We start from the raw sequence: 21074 nt of genomic DNA on the forward strand, positions 1-21074 counted from the left end.
TACACTCTTCATGTTCATTATTTCCATTTCTTTCTTTTTCTCAACTGTAATCTGTGTATGATCTTTTTCGTTGTTGGTTGGGGTTTTTTGTTTGTTTGTTAGCTTTTCCTTGCCCCTAATGGGGAAGTGTTTCCAGGTAATTCTTTTCACTTTTATCCTGACCAGGAATTCCCATGTCTCACTGTTCCCGATCAATTTATTGCTCCGATAGCAAAAAAGTGTTTGTGCCAAATGCGAATACTATCTCTTTCAGCCCAGATTCCTTAAAGAATGTTTCCCCTGGGTTCTCTCCAACAATGTTTTCTGTTCTTACTGGTTTTCCAGAAGCTTCATATTGTATTTTGTACAATATTATTCAGATTTTTTCCTCATTTAATTTTCCAACCAAACACTGCAAACAAGAGGCTTAACTGAAGAGCCCCTGGGACCCCGTAGAGCAAATTGGACATATACGTTAGGCTATTACATTAGTAGATTATGATCTTTTCCCTCCTCTACTTAGATTTCTTTAATCAAATTAACCTGTCAAATATAATAAATAATAATAATATATTTGTTGCTGCTTATTGCTCTAGGGCAATAAAAACATATCCACAAGGGCTGAGGCTATCCATTGTTCAAGAGTGATTACATTTATTTTGAGCAAAAGAGAGGATGAGCAACTAGGGTTTTCATTAGGTCACCTGAAAAACTGGAGAATTATTTCAGTGGAAGGGGCATCAGCAGCTCATCTGCTGTTCATTTCTCTCCTGTATCTTACACAGTGGAGAGCTTATTTTCCCTAAAGCATCTCTGAAACATGAGTGGCAAAAATATTTGTGAGCGTTGTGATCGTGATTATGCAGCCACTCTGGATAATTCCTTCTATTATTTAATTTCAGCTGTAGTAGAAGTGGCAAATCAGCATGTATCGATCTCTAAAAAATATTTTTCTGGAAACATTGTTTTAGGGGAAAAGTAGGAAGCTCTCAAGAAGGATTAGCAAGCCTCTAGCATATACAAAAGATGATGGATTAGATCATGAGGCTACTAAATATGTTGTGTGTTATATAGTCTATGAGATAATAATCATACTTCTGTTTTAATGAGAATACTACTCAATTAAGAAGTTGCTTGTGGGGAACAATCTGCCCCGCTGTCACGTGGCTAAATCTGGTGACAGTCTGCATTGGTTTTGGGGAGTGTTTGTTAATCTGCTATTCAACTTTATTAGTTCCAATGGAAATTTCAAACCCATCTCTTACCATGAATCCTCCCCTATTAATCTCCTGAATTATAAGAAGGAATAAAACATTAATAAAACAAAAATAAATTCAAATTACCTTATTTGCTGTCTTAGCCTATCTTGTAGGAAGAGTACAGTCCTTGGACTGTTGTTTTTATAGCATTGGCAATGCTTCGATACTGCAGGGCTGGGCATACTTAGTGATTACACTGAGATAATTTAATCAGTTGCTGAAGAACTGAATATATTTACTTGCTTCAATTCTTTTGGTCTATCTGCATATAAACCTATTTTTATGTTCTCTGATATTTCTCCTCTGTAGAGATACTAATTAGAAAATTAGTCTAGAAATAGTGTTCATTTTTCTGATCCTCTAAGTGAATAAGAATAGAATGACCTTACTTTTTTTCTGATAACCTTTTAGGAAGGCACCTGTTTTCCTACTGATTTTTTCTTCTATCTACATCATACCTACTGGAGTTTGGATCTTTTTTCCTTTTAGTAATTCCTCTTCTATGGATGCCACTTTTTAGTTTCCAACATTTTTGTCATCCTTCTGTGACTAATTCTTCTAATTAGACCCAAGTTTTGCTCACTTAAGCAAGATTGCACAAAGAGAAAAAGGACCTGCGGCATCAAACAAAAGGTGCTAAATCATCCTCCAGTCTCCTACGGTAACTGCCATTCCTCATCCTCTGCCTCCAGTCTCTAATAGGGGACCCTAAGATGGTCCCCTATTATTAGGACCATCTTAGGAAAACTTTTCTTGAGAGCCTTTGAATTTCTATTTTGTCCACTTGCAAATATGATCTTTTTTCTCACTAAGTTCATACTATGTGGCTAGGAAACCAGCAAAGGAGGGGAGGGACTTTACCAACGTAGTTTATAGCCTTCTGCAAGTAAAATAACAGCAAATTTTTGTCTGTTTGTGTCCTTTATTAATTGTACAAAGGATGCTGTCTATAAATCAGTATTTCTGAAGAGCATCCCAAAATTAAATCTGCTTGCTTTATAAAGAAGTTTGGAGGAATGTCAGAGAAAAGGTTAGAGGAGTTCCTCTGTGGAGGTAGTTTGCATATTAATGCATCTTTCTCTTTGTTTGTAGTTTGTTTGTTTTACTATTTGTTTTATCATTTGCCCTCTTCAGGAGGAAGATTTACAAGTTTTTAAGAGACTAGGCTAAGTGGCAGCAAGGGCTATAATTCTCAAATTTTCTGTGCTACAGCCCCATTTTCTAATGACAACAGAGCAATTGCAGCTTCTACACAGTCCATGTACCTGCCCTGTGCCTGACAGTGGTGCCTCTGTCAGCCCTTGCAGCTTTATAGTTGGGCATGCAAATCCATGACATAATTCTGTTTGGTCTCCGTCAGTAATCTGGTGTGTGATTTTGAACAAGTTACTACACCGTGCTGTAGCTGCTTGTGCTTTTGTCCCTTGCCTGTTTTGTCTATTCAGGTAAGAACAGACATTCTCATGATAAGCTAAATGTTATCAGACTTGATCCAGAGAGGAGCAATCATTGTAGACATGGATCACAGCCACCGTGTTATGCTACTTAGACTAATTGTTTTCCTCACCCCCGTTAAAATCTCTCTTACTTCAATGAATTGGTGTGGCTCACAGGAAAGAGTAGAGAAGTTTCCTCAATATATCAAATTATTTGTCATTTTGTTTAGTATTGGAGCCCTCTACTTGCTTGACCAGACACTTCAGGATGATGAGAGCACGCACTGGAAGCACATTGCTAGCTGAGCGTTATCATTGCCTCCTGATGCGAAGTTCACTCTTCACATCTTTGAAAGCTTTAATACAAAGGTAGGTTCAGCCTTTTTCAAATCGGGAAACTTGGCTGACCTTTCAGAGACCATTTGTATGCATTCAATTAATGAAGTGATTAATTTAGTACACTAACAATCTGATGAGTATAATGCTTCTAGGTTTCTCTTTGGACTGCAGATATGAGGATGTGGAGATGAGATATTGAGAGCCTAGACAAAGCTGCCTCCCCTTTTTGACAATCTTGTAGAGAATGTTTGGTTTGGGTTTGTGGCATTCAGAGAGAAAACACAATTAAGTTTGCTTCCACTGGATATAAAGATAGGAATTCCATGATTATTATTTTTTTAGATACTGATTCTCCATTACTGTTTCAAACCTTGGAGTCTTGTTGGTGTGGCCACACTAGGAGCTGTGGACAAGGAGGCTGCAGTGTTTCTTAGCCTCTGAGCTCTTTTTTGCAGAGGTCTGGATGAGAACACAAGGTACGTTATAGTAAATAAGTTCCTGTCTAATGTTTTCTTTGCTTTACCTCTGTAGACTGACGCAGAAATGGAATTCATGAAAACCGAACTTTTTGTTAGTTGCAAGGACCCGTAGGAATCTACGTCAATCTTTGTAAAGAAGTGCCATCTACAGCCTATCTTAGGCAAACTGTTTCCTGATAATTAAGGTTAGTAAATAAGTCTTTTATTTTCCTCTGAAATACACAGCAGGAAAGGTTGTAGCTAATGGGAATTTTGGATGCTCAGCAGGTTCCAGGGTTAATTTTTTCTCTGTTGGATTTAAAGCTAACATTTCACAGTCCTGTAGGACAAACTGAAGAATGTGTTTTGGGAGAGATGCCTAAACTATGAGAGGACAGGACTGCTTTATAAGAGTATAGGTGTTCAAACAATAGTGAGATTTTTATTTTATTCTTGTAGGTAATCACACTTTAATACAGCTTCTTAAACTTTGATGCTTTTTATTAGCCACATTTACCAAAGGGTAGTTTACCTAAGAAAAATTCATTGCTGACGAGCAGAGCACCAGACCTCAATTTCAACTCCAGAGGAAATAACCGCTGCAAGATCAGTCAAACCTGCTGTGATTTCTAGGTACTGTACTGCTTGTTCTGCGCAGTGTAACTTCAGGGTATCATTTTACTCCCAAAAGGCAGCCTAGTCAGCTGTAAATGAATAATGATTCCCTAGTATCATGCAGAGAATAGGACTTTCAGATATCCTCAGAGCCCAGAAATGTGCCTGGCACCTGTGTCTCTTGTTCTAAATATCCTGGATTTTTCTGACCTCTTCTAGCTCAAACAGAGGATCACAGGCATTGTTTGGGGAAGCTTCCTTATAAAGAGCTGTGCAGGTCTGTCTATAATCAGTGTGTTCTACGTCTTTGGGACCAGTTGTTTTGCTTAGCTTGATTCTGAAGTCAGAGGAACAAATAAAGGGAGAGCAGACCCAAGCTCTGATGAACTTTGAACTTATTTGAATGTGAAGCTGATTAGCTACAATAGAGAGAACCAACACCACGGTCTAAACACCCTGAAATTCAGCACAGTAAGCTCCTGGATCTGAGTCTTGTGGTTCACATGCATCTTTACCTGTATCCATGTGAGAGATGCAAGCAGCTTCAGCTTGTCTCCTTCCCAGAAATACAGGGCTGTTTCTCCATTGAGTAATGCTGCTGAGTTGAGAGATGACGCAGAGGGTGTCCCAGCTCCTGGACCCCTGGGTTTTCCCCAGGTGTCAGGTCACTCCTCACACATAATTGCTTATCATCATCATCCAAAAGAACGACATCTTCCATGACTAGATTTACAGGTACAACCACTTAAAAAAAAAAAAGTAAATATGCAGGTTTATTGCAGCCAAGCCACTCCTTTCCGTGCTCATTCCTTTGTGGATGTTAAAACCCCGAGCACCTTTGGCAGGGACATTGAACTCTGAAATCTGCAGCACCTGTAGCAGAGGAGCAATATTTGGGAAGGAAGTGTTGTCTGAGGAACAGCAGCAGCTTCAACTTGTGTCCATGGGAGACAAGTGAATCTGAAGTTATATATTATATAAGACGTAGGGGATGACAGCAGTTTATCATTAACCTGAACTCTGCAAGAAGCATATAAGGAGAGAAAGAAGAAGAAAGCCAGAGGAGCAGCTAGGATGGAATCCAACATAAGGATCAACAATCCTGCGGACATCTCTGTTATTGTCATCTATTTTTTGGTAGTCCTGGCAGTGGGACTATGGGTAGGTTGGGATTTTATTTTATTTTATTTATTTTTTTTTACTTAATGAGCAGGTAGTTTATAGGGTCCTGGGACAATGGCTCAGTAAATGAAAATGTATAATTGTATAAAGATTTTGGTGCCTAATTGAGATAGTTAATAAGTGCATGGTGGGGAAAATGTGGGTGTTTACTGGAGAGGGGATGGTGATCTGGGGAGGCATCCATTTAGGTGGATGAATGGAACTAGTGGGGAAGGTGGAGTAATGAGGTTTGTGTGGGGAAGGAGCTGAGAGGTCTGATCAGTGAAGATCAGGCCAGCTGGGGTCTCCACTAGAAAGCAGGCTAGAGGTGGATAGAGGGGGTTTAGCACCACAGAGAATGCAGTGAGAACTGGTGGTGTGAGGTGATGCCACAGGAGATCGTGAGAAGAGAGAGTTACAGGGAGAAGAATGGAGGCGAATTCAGTGTGCGGGGAGGGCAGTGTGGTGGTGTAGCCGTAAAACTGCAGCTGTGACTGTGTGACAGACCGGGGCTGCAGAGCACTCTCAGCAAAGGAGCGAGATGGGTCAAGATTGTAGGTGCCATTTGACGGCAGCATTATCGTGGCTTTTTTTTGCCAGCAGGACCTTGACTACAGGGTGCAGGGCCGTTGAAACTATGCGAAAGGAACAGCTTCAGGGGTGGCAAGTGATGGCGATGACTTTCTCTTTGTGATCTAAGCACAGCGGTGCCTCCTGCCCTTACCCTGCTGTCCTGGTTTCGACTGGGATAGAGTTAATTTTCTTCCTGGTAGCTGGTATAGTGCTGTGTTTTGGATTTAGGATGAGAATAATGTTGATAACACGCTGATGTTGTAGTTGTTGCTAAGCAATGTTTACACTGGTCAAGGGCTTTTCAGCTCCCCATGCTCTGCCAGGTGCACAAGAAGCTGGGAGGGGGCACAGCCAAGACCGTTGATCCCAACTGGCCCAAGGGCTATTCCATACCATATGGCGTCATGCTCCGTATAGAAACTGGGGGGAGTTGGCCGGGGGGCAGCGATCGCTGCTCGGGGACGGGCTGGGCATTGGTCAGCGGGTGGTGAGCAGTTGCATCACTTGTTTCCCCCCCCCCGGGTTTTGTTCCTCTCTCATCTCCCTCTCTTGTTATTTTCCTTTGCATTACAAATTATTATTATTGTTGTTGTTGTTGTTATTATATTTTATTTCAATTATTACACTTTTCTTATCTCAGCCCACGAGTTTTCTTACTTGTGCTCTTCAGACTCTCTCCCCCATCCCACTGGGGGGAGGATGAGCGGGCGGCTGCGTGGTGCTTGGTTGCTGACTGAAGGTAAACCACGACACCCGGCAATGCTGAATGTGCTGAGGACTGCAAGGGAAAACTCAGCACTTAATCCAAAAACAAAGCCCAGTGCTTTCACAGCTAATGGAGAAAGGCAGATACTATCCTATTGGTGTAACCTCAGCGCTGAAGTGTTTGAAGATAATAGGCCAATGCTGTGAGCTACAAAGCTTTAAACACTGGAATGTCACTACATTTTGGGTTCCTTGGGGCAAGCTCTCCAGGTGACCTGAACACCTGAGCATTAACAAGTGGAGAGGAGGCATTGTCCCTCAGTAATCCTGTGCTTGCCAGGAGCATCCCAGGGGTCCACTTCACAGAGCAGAGGAGTCAGCTGCAAAACAAACTTCCCTTTCAAGCAGCCTGGCAATGTTTTGACGAGCACCAAAAATTTGAGGTGTACCCAAAATGGACACAACCTTTTGTTTACCTCTTCATCATGGTAGTAGATGCCAAAAACATAGCAAAAAATCTGAAGCCCCCAGTATGCCTGAACACCCTGACGTCTTGTGGGAGGGAGCTGCGTCTTTGCCGCGGAAGTCTGGCTGTTGTTGTAGTTGAACTTCGTATTAAAGGTCTGTGACAAAAAAGGGCTGATCTGTGGCTTGTCAGGCTGAGTAATACCTGGAACCCTTTCTTTCCAGCAACAATGTCCTCTTTATTGGACAAATACGTATTCAGTTGCTATGTGTAGATAAATGTAAATCTATTGTATTTATTTCCTCCTGCAAATTTCCCAGGTCTTTTCTTTATTTTCCTGTTCAAAGTCCATCAGAGGAGACAGCGGGAATCCAATATTTGGATCAGGGTCATTAACAAAAATTGGACGAAGCTTCCTTCTAAAGCCCATCATCCCTTGACAAATACAAAATGAGTGTGTGAAAAGGAAATTTTAGTTGGCTTCTTTTTTTGAGCTTAGAGAGAAGTGGGTACAATGCTGATATCACAACAAGAAAATAGATTTTTGTAGATATCTGCTGGAGCTGGATAGTACTGAGTAAAAAAGCTGCACACTTTCTGTTAATGAACTTGCAACTTACCATCTTTTTTGATGCCTGAAATCAAAGGCATAGCACCCCTGATTAAGTGTTCATATGCGCTTTTATTTGAGTGATCATTTTTTGGTTAAATTTAATTTTAATTTAATATTTCGCACTGTAACAGAAGGTGATGCAATGAAGTTTGAATGGTTAATGCAGACCTAGACACAAGAAACATTGCTCAGTTGTATTATTTTCTTCATCATAACCTTGTTCTTTTTAGCCACTCTATTTCTTCCACTTTACCCTCCCCATATATTTTATCCCTCCATTCTAGCGATTTGTTCTTAGTCTGTGTATAGCTTGCCTATTATACTTAAAATATGATTCAATCTTTCTTTCTTTTTTTTTTCCCAGGCTATGTACTCAACCAACCGAGGGACAGTAGGTGGATTCTTTCTGGCTGGACGAAGCATGGTTTGGTGGCCGGTGAGTGCTGCATGTTGTGTGTGTATATAAAACGTATGTATGTGTATGTGCGTCCACTTCCATATGACTATGTCTAGTCCTTAAATATGAAGTATCTCTACAATACTGTCGAGACTGTGATGGCTGTGTTGTGTAGATGCACTTCAAACTCTTTCTCTAGCCATGGTGACACAGGGCAAACTGCACAACAAAAGCCACCTGATAGGCAGGGAGAAGTGTTGGGGAAGTTGTCTGTGTTGAGCTCTGAGCCGTCTTGATTATGTGACCAACTTGTTTGAACCTAGATACATTGGTAATGTCAGTGTAGACAAATCCAGTGCTTTGCCTTTCAGCCCACTTTAAAACTTTTTAATATTTTAAATTTATTACTGTCACTGCACTCAAAGAAGATGGCTTATTTTGAGATTATCACAGAGAAGAATTAATTTACTTAAATTTTCCCCTGTATTGCTCTATTGTTTCCACTTCTGGTAACAAGTTCTGGTCTGTACAAGGAGAAAATCCTGGAAATATTATGATAAGTTATTGGTAAAATATAATTTAAGTTTATTTAAAGATTATGTGTGACTTACATTGTTTGTCTTCTATGGATCTATATTCTCTTCCAAGGTGGAGAAAAGGAGTCACAGACACAAAACATGTTCATAGCTATCCATCAGGCCTCTGGCAGAAATGATATTAGAAACAATTATCTATTCCTTCCAGACCATACAGTCTGCCTAGTGTGACCTCTTGGAAAAAGAGAAAACTTATACAGAAAATGCAGGTTTGTCTTAACTTGTGTTGTACATGCTTCCATGTGCTTGAATGGAAATCCTCAACATTCCTGAACTTGTATTCAGTCTCCAAAAATGTTTTTGCGCTTCATTAGAACTTTTGATTCAAGATTCCACCCACATGGACTCAGTTACAGGATCAGGGAGAGTGGGAGTAAATATTTGTTGTCTAAAAATTTAGGGATTTTCTTAAAGTAGGCTGCAGAAATACCTACACATCTTTCAGCCTTCTTGTGCTTCAGGGAGCTTCTCTCTGCCTTTAGAAGGGATTGGAACTGCCTCTTTAATGACATAAAAAGATTAAAGGCCAATGACAGTACAAGGTTTCCTCATTTGGTATAGTAGATCTACGAAAATTCTGGTTCCATTGGAAGATTGAGGAAAGAGAAAGTTTTCAAGTTATTTTAAGATAAATTCTGTAATTCTAGGGGGAGAGAAAAACCCAAACAGATTACTTTGCTTAACTGTCACTTTAATCAGTGGGCTGGTTTTAACCTTGTGCAATTCTGTATCCCTGTCAAGGGTGAATATGCCCTTTTGTGCAGATGTAAATGAAGGTGGAAGAAGCAAGGCAAGAAAGACTCACCATAAAAAACTTCTGTCTTGCTGCAGTGGCACTGAGAACTCCTAATGAACACCCTAAGACCCAGGGAATATTATCTAACACTGAGTTCTCTGCCAACACAAAACCAACAGATTCGGCAAGCTCCCCCTCCAGTGGGAAGGCAAAAGGGATGACCCCACAGTGCAGTGGTTGCTGCTAGGATCGTCTCTGTCTCCTGCCCACACTCTGCGAGCTCAGCACAGATGAAGTGCTAGTCATCAGTGGAGTCCTAGACCACCCCTTCGATCCCTCCCTTTGGAATGCCAGGAGTGTCTTTCTGCACCATAAAAATAAACCCTTCTTGCTATTCTTCCTGGTATCACTCAAAATAAACAAATAGCAAGCACTCAAACCACAAACTAAATACCATGTCAGCAGCACCACCTTGGAAAGTTTGCCTTGGATAAAAAGAGATTCCAAAACACTTATTCCCACAGTTTAGCAGGTAGATAGGATGTCCATCATCCAGTGCAAACTGGGCTGAAATGACTAGGAAACCAATGAAAGTATAGAAAGTTCGGTCAAAGATGTGATCTCAGTTCTGCAACAGCTAATGCTGTGTCTATTTTTTTACTTCTTGTGCTTTGACCTTTCTTTTGTGCCACGTCAGGACTAACCTGGCATGGTTCTGGAAAGCCAAGATACATTTCCACAGACTGTAGATGAGAGGCAGGGTGGGGGAAGTTGTTTTGTAAGTAGACTCTTATTTATCAGATTTCTTCCCTGTGATTTCAGGATAATGACCCTTGCCATGTAATTGCTTTCTGGAACAGAGGGGAAAAAATAAAAATAAAAAAAAAAATCCTTCCACCAACTTGTTATAAACTTAATTCCCTTAATCTAATTGTATTTTTCAGTGATTGTGCTATGTTCTATGCTCTACAGGGCCACCATAAGTGGCTTTTCTGACGCCACAGGGAAAGAGGCTCATTAGCAGTGTATTAGGATCTCTTACTGACAAGCCTGGGAAAGGGATCCTGTTCACTTAAATGATATAGTAGCTGTGGTTTCGTAGACTAGAGGAGACTCTCGCAATCAAGAGCTGGAGGATAGTCCCACTTTTGATATGGACTTTGCATGTTTGTCAGTCACTTTGCCTGATTGAGATTCAATTTCTCAATGTATAAACTAGGAGCAAGACAGTTATCCTGGGCCAAATCTGTCCAACTTTGGCTGTGATTGCTGGCTCCAGCATAATCCATGAAGGCTGCTTAGTGTTTTGCAGAACCAAGCCCACGGTTAGTCTTTTCTGGCTGTTCTGTGGAGGTGATGGGTCACTTCTGTGCCAGTTCACTGAAATCACTGCCCTCGTGCAGTGGATGAGCCAACTCAGTAGTTCCAGTAGTTATTCAGGGATCAAGGTATATAATTACATTCTCACTGATAGCCAGAAATTGAAATCCATCGTGGGTTAATCATAATGGTATGAAATGCTGTGCCCTTTCCACAGTGTTTTTACAGAAACTGAGAGAAGAATCCGCAAGAAACTGGTTCTGGGCTCTTGGGCTTTGAGGGAAATGTCTTCAGGAAAGACACGTATAGCTCTTTAAATACTCATAACCAGCTCTGCTTTTTCCAAAAAGACACAGAAAAGCTCAAGGAAAGTGACAGCTTTGTAACAATGGGCCTTGCAAACCGCACTTTAGCTTCTTTTGTTAGATGAAGGAGCTAGGTTCAGCCAAATACTTTCTACCATTGTGAAGTATCTGTTCCGGGACAACAGTCAGCTTTGGCAGCAGCCACTCCCACAGGATTAACAGGGCTTCATGCACAATTAAAAAAACCCACAGCTTCAGTTTTGAAGCTTTCTTGCTTTTGAATTTTGTTCTTCAGGTTCTGTAGTTTTGCAGACAGAGCTGTCTGCACAAAATTATGGGTTACCTTACATACCTCAGTTCCTGAGGCATAAATGCTAATAGGACAAAGAGTATCTGCTGGGCACCTGAAGTCCAGCTATGGTTAGAAAGATTTGCTGAATAGTAAGTAGGAAGCATGCAGAGTCAAGGACATACTACACCTTAAACAGAAGTGTAACTGAGCTCATTTGTTGTCACTGATGTGTTGGTCTTTGTGAGAGAGGTAAGAATGAAGGAAAAAAAAACCCAACAGGTTTTTGCTTCAGTTCTCCACGGCTTATTTTCACGGCCATCAGAACTGACCACTGGCACAATTTCTCTGATCTCTGCATCCAGTTAAGTTTTACGTATTCTCAGAATTCTCCCCACTTGCTGAATCTGACACTGCTGTGAGGAGCCAGGAAAGACAGCTCTGGTGTGAATAAGATTTGTATTTCCTTTTCTTAGGTAAAATGGAATAAGAAATTAACTTATTTTGTCAAGTTCCATGCAAAAAATAGTGTGAAATCAATAGTTTTCAGAAGAAAAAGAATAATAAAATAATCAAAACAAAGTAGAAAATACAAAGTTCCGTGAAACAGATTTCTACAGAATCCGTCAGAATTTTCCAGCCGGCCAGGAGGTGTTGTTCCTGTCTCAGAGGACAAAGGTGGAAAGGTATCAGATCAGCCTGCCTGCGACTGTGCTGTTCCAATAGCCATCGGGCTTGTCGGAAGACAGACGCGCTATTTGATGTGTATTGTATATTCATCTCTCTCGCTTAGTGAATTGGGAAGCGTATAAATGTGGTTTAATTTGGCAACAATGCAATACGTAGAATTTGCAGAGTAATTGGGAAAGCAGAATAAAAACCTACACTTCTTTCTTCGGGTCTCAGAGCCTTGAAAGGGCGGCAGTAATATTTCATCGTAAGCAGTGTACTGATTTTTCCAAAGTGACTAAGGGTGATCCCAAAAAACTCAGGTAGGAAAAATATCCTTCCATCAGGGTAAAGCCACGTGTTGCAGGGAAGAGTTGTGAGTTAAAGAAAAGCACGGACACTGTCAAGGCCTAGTTCTCAAACAGGGGAATGAGAAATTTGTCCAGGGAAGAGGGGTTTGAGAAGCAGCTTCGGCAGGTGACCCATGGGAGGAGCGATACCCCGGGGCAAGGCTCATGACCTCATGCTGAAGCGAGGGAGCCTCTGCTGTTCTCCCTAACCGCAGGCAAGGTGTGCTTGGGATCGGGGAAAAGAGTTTGGTACCAAGCTAACACTGTCAAACAGGAAAGCGGACATTAGGGGCACAGGATATGTTTTAGCAGGTCCTGGGAGGGAGAAGAGCCATCAGCTGTAAAGTCTGCACGCTGTTGCTGCAGTGGTCACTGATTTGCAAGTACATCGTATATGATTTGGAACAGCAGGCGCCGGGACGTCAGTGCATCCTCAAGTTAATGAAAAGAGCAAGGTGAAACGGTTAATGAATAACATGGAAAAAACATAGTGATCATCATCTGTCTGCAGTGTGGTGGTACTTTTCCTGAACAGAGTACTCTTGTTAAAACCTGACCTCTTAAAAGGTTTTAAAAGAGTTAATATTCCACGTTTGCCTCAGGTTAGTTCAGGTTTTTTGTCCTCTCTTTCCCTCTTAACAGCTTTTGTTCCTTTTAATCAACTTTCTTCTTTACTTTTCCTCCTAGATCTGTTTTTAAAATCAATTCACTAACACATTCGCTGAGAACAGTTAACATTTGCAGAAAATTGTTTCCCTCTGTCCTTGCCCAGTTTCAGCCCAGCGTTCTTTAGGTCATGCATAGGTGTACCGCAGCATCCACCAATGGCAAGTCAAGCAAATCCAGTAACCAGCCTTTTCAGTACAAAAATACCGCAGCAGTAAGTTCTTCAGCAAGACAGCTTGGGCCCAGAGCCCATCTGCCTTCTTCCCTCGTCCTTAAAGTACTGCCGTGGCAGACTGGAAATTTCTCTTTCCCCTCTGGCATCGGCAGCTAACAGCGTGCAAGCATATTTGGTAAACACTCCTCTTGCTTTAACCATGCTGCAGTTTTAAGGGTAATATGCATTTTCCCAGCTATGAAGTCACGTTCTACCTTTCCACGTATACGCAACAACAGAAAACATTTTTTAAATTGCATCCATTATTAGTATGTGCTGATCTTACAGTTCTGCTGCACTGGATGTTCCCTAATTCAGAGAAGAAAATTTAGAAAGTGAAGGTGGTATCTGCATTCACATTGTTTTGTCTTTGTGCTGACCCTAAATATGTTGGTAATTTTGCATTGTTTTGGTTTGGTTTTGTATTTTTCTTACAGCGCAGTTGTGCTCTGGGTAAAGTTGGGAACACAGCATTGTTCATGAATGCTACAACACGTCCCGGGGTTTCAGGCACTGAGCCAAAGCTTACTACAGCTGTCAGTTCTTAAAGTTCTTCATTAGCTGCTTTTGTTACTTGGATCTGCTTGCAGTACATTTTAAGCTTTTGAAACAGGAGAGGGAACACATTAAATAAAATCAGAGATTAATGTGGTTAATCTTTTCTGGTGATTGCATTTCTAGTAACCTAGATTTAAGTTTAATTATTCATCTCCAGGGAAAGCACTGGACAACGATGCTAATTCCTGGAGTAAATGGTATTTGTTTCTTCATGATCATTGCTGGGAAAACACTTTTGCTGTCACAAAGAGGTTAGACAAAAAAGTTTTCTTTGTTACCAGTGATCTCTCTGGCTTATTTGCTAATGCTTGTTGCAACGCTTATAATTCCTGTAGAAATATCTGTCATATGACAAACTGGTTACATTTCTGTAGGGCACAAATGACTTCTAGAAATGTGTAAAAAAAAAAAAAAAAAAAAAAAAAAAGTCCAGAACTGAGTGAACTTAGAGACATACATTTCCTGCCACAGCAAAAGAACAGTTTGTCTTCAAAAAGACTAGAAGGAATCAGAAGATCAAACTGAGGAAAGGAGGAAAAAGTAAGCTTGGAAAAGAAAGAGTGGAATCCTCTGATGAATTTTATTTGTACGTTGCATACACAAAATGGGGGAGGAAAATCTATTTTGTGATTAGAGATCAGGATTGTGAGATGAAGAGCGTGGTTGCTATTCCTGGCTATGGCATAGCTCTATAGAATAAATCTGATCTTCAGAGGTGGATTTCTGTGATGAAATCCCTTTTATCCTCCTGATTCTCCGGCAATCATCCCTGTGCTCTCAGAAAGATTGACTAAATTTTTACTGCTACTCAAAGAACTCACTGCAGTGACTGCAGACCTGGAAATTTGTAACTATTCCCTTTATATACATTTTAGGACCCTAAAAATCTCCCAGTGAGTTGCAGACAAGGAATATTTCTCTTTTTTGTAAGGTGACTCTGGACATATTTCAACCACCTGTGCTTGGGAACTACGTAAGGAGAATGTGCCAGATGCAGGTCCTGCGCTCATATGTCTCAAAAAACATTTTTAAGCACCTTGGGATCTTTCAACATGGGAGGTCTACCTCAAATGAGAGCATTAGAAGCTGGTCAGCAGAGGTTCTTTTGCCTACTTTCTATATGCTTTTCTTTTCCTTTTAACGCCGTTTCCCTTTTTTCTTTGTAGCTTTCAGAGGACATACAGAAAAAATGGAAGTGAATAAAAAAATTATTCACTTGCCTCTTTTCATCTCAGAACTACACACGTCTTCTGCCTACAATGCCCAATTCAACCTCTTTTTCATGCTCGAGTTCTCACCCTGCATCCTTCAATATCTGACCTGGTAAATTATTGTTAGGCATTTCTGCTGCCTTTAATGGTTTCATTTTGAGGAAGTGAAGCTCACACCTTTTCTCTTCGTCTTTTCTATTGTCTGAGCTATTTGATGAAGAATTAGATCTTTTGGCACAATCTCTCTTTTGTGAACAGCTCCTGCCTGTCTGTAATCCAACATAAACCTTTCATTTTTTTAAATCTCTCCCTGTTCATCAATTCCTATGTTCTCCCCACTGTTCTGTTTGTATGATCAGTGCAATATTTGGGGGTCTTAGAGATCCAGCACTTCTTAAATATAACTTCTTGATTCGCTATCATCTGTATCTTCCAGAAGAACTTTCTCAGCAGATATCTCAGCGGATATTTCTGCCATGCAGCTTTCAGAATTTAATTCAGTAATCGAATATCTTTTGACTAAAAGTGAACCAAGTACAAAGTCTGTACAGCTCTCACAAATGATACATTTAGTTCCACAGACCGTGGAATATGAAATAGGGAGTGCCAGCTGGACAAGTGGGTATGCACTTATTGTTTCCTCCTTGAGCAAGACAGATCGCAGTCTTCTTCCCTAATTGTTTGGATATCACCCAAATGTAAGTTAGTCAAGTTTTGCAAATATTTAAAAATCTATATTGGTGTCATAAACTGTTTTCCTTGGAAGAAAATCTTCTGTGTAACATCCTATTCATTGTCATTGTTGTAGATATGATGGCTGGAGTCTCAGGTTTGAGGGGGAATAATAAGAGGGAGTCTTGAAAGTTGTCAAGGAAGTTGGTTGTCAATTATTCTCATCATCACCATCTGATGATAGATAGGCGTGAGTTCAAAATGCCAGATGAACATGATTTTTTCAAGTTACCATGAATAGGACCTAAGAGCCAAACGTTCTTTCTGTTTCCAGATTGGTGCTTCTCTGTTTGCCAGTAACATTGGCAGTGGACATTTTGTGGGAATAGCAGGAACAGCAGCAGCTGGAGGAATTGCCATCGGAGGATATGAGTGGAATGTAAGTGGCATGCATTTAAGTGAACATATTTGTGCATCAGGATTATCTGCAGAGGTTAGCCAAAATAACGTTGCCAAATAATTTCGGACTGTCAAAGTTTGTGCTTGGTAACACTTCTTTTCTGTACAGACCAGTAAGCGCCAATGTAATCTACTATTTAGCTTGTCCTCCTTGATCCTTGTCCAAGCCACTGGGAGAAGATCACCCTTTTCTGTCGAATGAGGCTTTTCAGAGAGCATTTGAACCAAATGAATTGGTGGATTCTCTTCTCTATACATATCTTTTGATTACCTTTAAAGTATTTATAAAGAGCACTTTCAGACTGCAGGATGTTGAGAAGAATATCAGTTTTGTAATCCATAGCATTTTTACAGCATTTTCTATGTAGGAATTGTTGAAGGGGCTTTGATTTCTTCACAGGCTATAAGAAATTTTGGACATCCTTCACAACAACCTGCATTCCAAAAACCTTTTCCTCTTTACTTTTTCCTTCCTCTGATTATGTGTGTATTTTGCTTATGGTTGCAGTATAGGGTAGAGATATCCAAGCTGACTTTAAATGAACCACTCGGGGTACCAGGAGTAGTGTTAACTGCAGCAGCACGGAGATTCACAGGAGCTAGTTCAGTCCATTTCCTTGTCTTCTCAGGCTCAGTGGGTGTGGATAATAACGCCCTTGTTGTGCTTAATTCACCTTCGTGGAGGGATTATACCATGACACAAAGGGCTTAATGGGCGTACATAGGTCGATACTTTGCTTGCATATAATTCTGCACCTTGAGGGATTTGGCTTTTTTCTTTAGCAAGTGGATGGTTGCTGCAAATAGTCAAGTGCTTATATGATATAAATATTTAAGAAGAAGGATAAAGGCTAAAATGAACTCTACGAGATGTGCACAGTTAATCTGTCACCTTTCTCTAGTTGCTTACACTAGTCCTGTAACAAACTTCATTTCCCTTCTCTTTGTACCAAAACTAAGCAAAACAAAACAGAACAAGCAGTGCTTGAAACTTCATGGTATTGAGATCTCTAGGACCCATATCCTTCTTCAGACATATCCACCTCTAACACTTCATCTCCTGGGAGATTCTCTGTGGATTAATATCAATACACAGTGTACAACAATTGTTGTTTAGGAAGAAGCAATGACGCCTGTGTGTATTTGAGCAGATATGTTACATAGTTCGTTACTTACAACACAGCAGGACTGGTGTGCAGGGTAACAGACGTGGTGGAAATATTGCTCTTGACCGTATGATGTGATTCTCCTCTTGAAGGAAATTTGTTTGACTGTTATCGTGTTTGTGTATCTCTATTATTCCACTGAAATTATTTCTAATTTGTATTAGTATGACAGCAGAAGCTGACCCAGTATTTCTTGTCCCTCTTACGGTTTTGATCTAAGGGCAGAACTTAAAAGATACAGTTAAAAAAAGCCCTCTAAGCCCTGTGGACAGAATAAATACAGAGTGCAGCTCTCAGAGCAGGATTTTGTTCTGTATTTGTCAATTTAAATATGTACAACACTATATATCGGACAGCATTTGCTAGCCATTTAAGTCAGAAAACTGACACTGCAATACAGTAGGATCTATAGTTCACAAAAAGCACATGGTAACACAAAATATATTATGAAATGGTAATGTGGAAATACAAAATATTTTACTAAATGCATGTAGGACATCCTGTACAGTATGTGGGACTGTTGTAAAACATATGGCCATCTCACAGAGACCCAGTGCAAAAGGCAGTTAATGACCAAAACAGTATTCAAAAGAAGTGCTACTCTCCCCAGTACCTAGATTTGCAGATGTCACAACATACCATTGCAGCATACCTGATTCCGAGTGGGAAAGCATCCCGCATTAGTGGCTCTGGGATCAAGATGCTATCAAATAGGTCTCAGGTAGCAGACTTCACCTTCCTTAATATTTCCCAGAAATGGTAGTCGTATGGGCTGGTTGCATTTTAACCATCGTTAAACCAGGCTCCCTGGGTCTGCTCCGAAGAGGGCTAGGATAGTCGGGTGTTGCTAGTGGAGTGGTGCTTTGATACTAGAGGGCAATCCTGTGAGCAGACATTGGCTGTTTTTCTAGAAAAAGTATTATTTTCATGTGTGCTTCTCTGGGATACCTAGCATGAAATCAAGGCTGCATAATACCTGACAAATTATTTGGCCAAGATTTCATTCCCAAATTTTCAACTGTAAATCAAAGGACAGAGCAGTTGCTCCTCCCCCCAAACCCCACAATACCCAGGTTTATGTGGTTTCAATGGTCTCTATAGCTGCTGTTGGGTCTGATAATGGCCTTCGGGAGTGCTGTCTAGAGAGTGGAGGCTAATTCAGCTGATCTTGTCTTGGCTGCAGGCTCTGATATTTGTGGTTGTTCTAGGATGGCTGTTTGTACCCATCTACATCAAAGCTGGGGTAAGTCAAAACAGTATGTTATGCTTTTCTTTGCCGCTCATGTTTGCGGATCAGGTCTTGAATATTGCAAAGCCGTTATGAATGGCACAAGACCTGAGCATGCTAGAACTGTACTATATTATGTCTGTATATATGTGAAAAGTGAGGATTCTCTGTTCTGAGACCTGAGCTGAGAAGTACTTGGTACTCTCTCCTTGTTCTCCTTTGATTCCTGGAGCTGTTCTTCCTTGCTACCGCATTTGCAGCTCCCCTCCTTTTGCCCTCCACTCTTACAGTATCCGAGTAGCAAAAAACTTCCTCTAATTTGCTTTGTATCTCTTCCTCATTATCTGAAACCTTATCTACCCTCCCTGCAGGTGGTGACAATGCCAGAGTATCTGAAGAAGCGTTTTGGTGGGAAACGGATTCAGGTCTACCTGTCAGTCCTTTCTCTGATCCTGTATATTTTCACAAAGATCTCAGTAAGTAAAACTTTTACAGCATTTCTTCCATCCTACATTGATCTAAAGAAAAGAGACTCCTATTTACAATATTGCTCATGCAATTGGTCAAATGTTTCTGATTTGGAGGCCTTGGTTGAATTCTGTCTAGTGAGATTGTGTATCCAGATCTGTTCTGCAACCCAAGTTCTTTCGTTCCTGGCAATGTCTCTTGATGCTTGTTGTGCTTTCTCTTTCTTTTTAGGTTTTAAGGTTTACTTCTGCTTATGCTCTCCTCTAGAACAAGTCAGAGTGCAGGGAAACTTGTATTGTATTGCAGTCTATTATCCTAGGGATCTGTGAAACATGGCAGAAATTTTTGTGCCCAAACTTCATATTTATCTGTTTTAGCATTCTTTGGTCAACATGCCATCAGTAATATAGATGAGGAAGAGCAAGAGGGCTATGGAGAAAAAGAGAATAACAGGAATTAGAAAATAAGGGAACGGGGAAATGCAAAGGAGGGAAATTACAACAGCTGAGATGAAAGGAGGGAAGAGGAGAGATTCTTTCAATGGGCAAGTGTATTAAGTAAGTGGTTGTGTAGCTGTGAAGTAGTGAAGGGAGCTGGTATTTTCCATATGTCTTGAAACTGCCAAGCCTCTAAAGTCCACAGTTCAGACATACCTCAGTCTGTTGTTTTGAAGAAGTTGCCATGGCAGATTACTCTTTGCCCTCTGAATGGGAGCTGAGTGATAATGGTGCAATTTAAGCTAAAAGATTGGCCTTTTGCTCTCCTTCTCACATCTTCACGATAACTGATCCTTAGAAAGGTTATAAATTAAACAGGTTGGTACTATGGAGCTGGCCTCAGAGTTGAATTTCCATAGGATTAGTTAATTTGCTGTTGTTGTGCTTAACTATCATAATCAGAAATCCCAGGTATGACACAGAGTTCTGGCAGCTCTAGCACCTGAGAAACTCTTCCAGTCAGATGACTCACAGTCCTATTCTGCAACGCATGTTTATAATGAGCTCATCAAGGTTCTGAATTTACTATCTATCTTTTATTTCCAACGACTATCATGCCTAAGGGATCTGGTCATGGGATTTCACCCCATTTCAGTTGAAGTGTCTTGCTTCCAGTGTGGTCATGAGGCTGAAGCACCCTCTCCTGCTCTTGTGGTCCTGTCTTATTAGGGACCAAAGCAATAGTCAAGAGATCCATACAGCAGCACATTACTTGGGTCCCACTCTACCAGTGGCCCATCCCAGCTTCCCATCAGCCCCATTACTCCAGATGTGTGTGGGGAATTGCCATGGAGCTGGGTCTCTGTGCCATGCAGGGGAAATCTGGTGCACGAGTTCCTTTGACCAATTCTCTTGTTTCCCTCATCTGCCCAGAACAACTCTGACAGTGTCTGTCCAATGTACAAGTGTGGCTCAGGTTTCTGTAGTATAGCAACATGTCTTCTGCATTGTTGTCTTATGTCACGATATTTGGTAGGGCAGGATTTGCCCAGGTCTGATTTACTTGCCATATCTTATTCAGAACAGGCAGAACAGTCAAAGTCCTTGGAGGTTTCAGGTACCGTCAGAGGATGTCAGAGTAGGTTTTTCTATACCATGCTATGCAACACCATGCCCAAATTGTCTCCAGATGAACCAGCTCCAGAAGCAGAAAGGGAAGGGCTGTTCCATCCTTGACCATAGCTAACTTCTTTGTGCTGTGTAGAGATATGCGTGCTATGTAAAGCTAGCACAGGTCTCTCTTCAGAGAGGCATGTTGTACATCCAGACGTACCCATGTGTTGACAATCCATGCTGAGCTGGCTTGGAGATTTGCATTTTACTTCCTTGACTGCTGCCTTTGCAAACACTCCCTTGTGATCTTTGGGGCTTATTCAGATTTGATACAGAAGGATGGGTTTCTGCCCTGCCCTTAATGGGCAGTCACACCTATCAGTCTGACTGGCAGCGATACTTACTGCCACTTATCCTTGTAGAAGAGTGGCATTTTGTTTCTTGAATAGTTGTTTCATGTGCTGCTTCCTTGATGTGTCAAAAATGTTCCTAATAATATAATTATTACAGTGCTTTCCCATGAACAATATAATATGTCAGGTCGTGTAACTCCTGGCATGCTCTTTCTGGCACAGTGCCCACCACCGTGTGATGATCAGATTCCCTTTGTGCACCT

At 40.9% G+C, this 21074-nt stretch overlaps 1 protein-coding gene across 2 annotated transcripts in view; it reads left to right on the top strand.

The window, feature by feature from the left end:
- Positions 1-21074, top strand: part of SLC5A1 (solute carrier family 5 member 1) — a 52117-nt gene that overhangs the window by 16909 nt on the left and 14134 nt on the right. For both annotated transcript variants that reach the window (XM_075516369.1, XM_075516370.1), the window contains exons 3-8: positions 2905-3043; positions 3545-3677; positions 7969-8040; positions 15922-16026; positions 18396-18455; positions 18812-18916. In XM_075516369.1, the coding sequence (XP_075372484.1) occupies positions 7972-8040; positions 15922-16026; positions 18396-18455; positions 18812-18916 (339 nt within the window). In that variant the 5' untranslated portion in view covers positions 2905-3043; positions 3545-3677; positions 7969-7971. The remainder of the gene's footprint in view (positions 1-2904; positions 3044-3544; positions 3678-7968; positions 8041-15921; positions 16027-18395; positions 18456-18811; positions 18917-21074) is intronic.

Source organism: Mycteria americana, chromosome 13 (genome assembly GCF_035582795.1).
Source record: "Mycteria americana isolate JAX WOST 10 ecotype Jacksonville Zoo and Gardens chromosome 13, USCA_MyAme_1.0, whole genome shotgun sequence".
Classification (NCBI taxonomy): Eukaryota; Metazoa; Chordata; class Aves; order Ciconiiformes; family Ciconiidae; genus Mycteria; species Mycteria americana.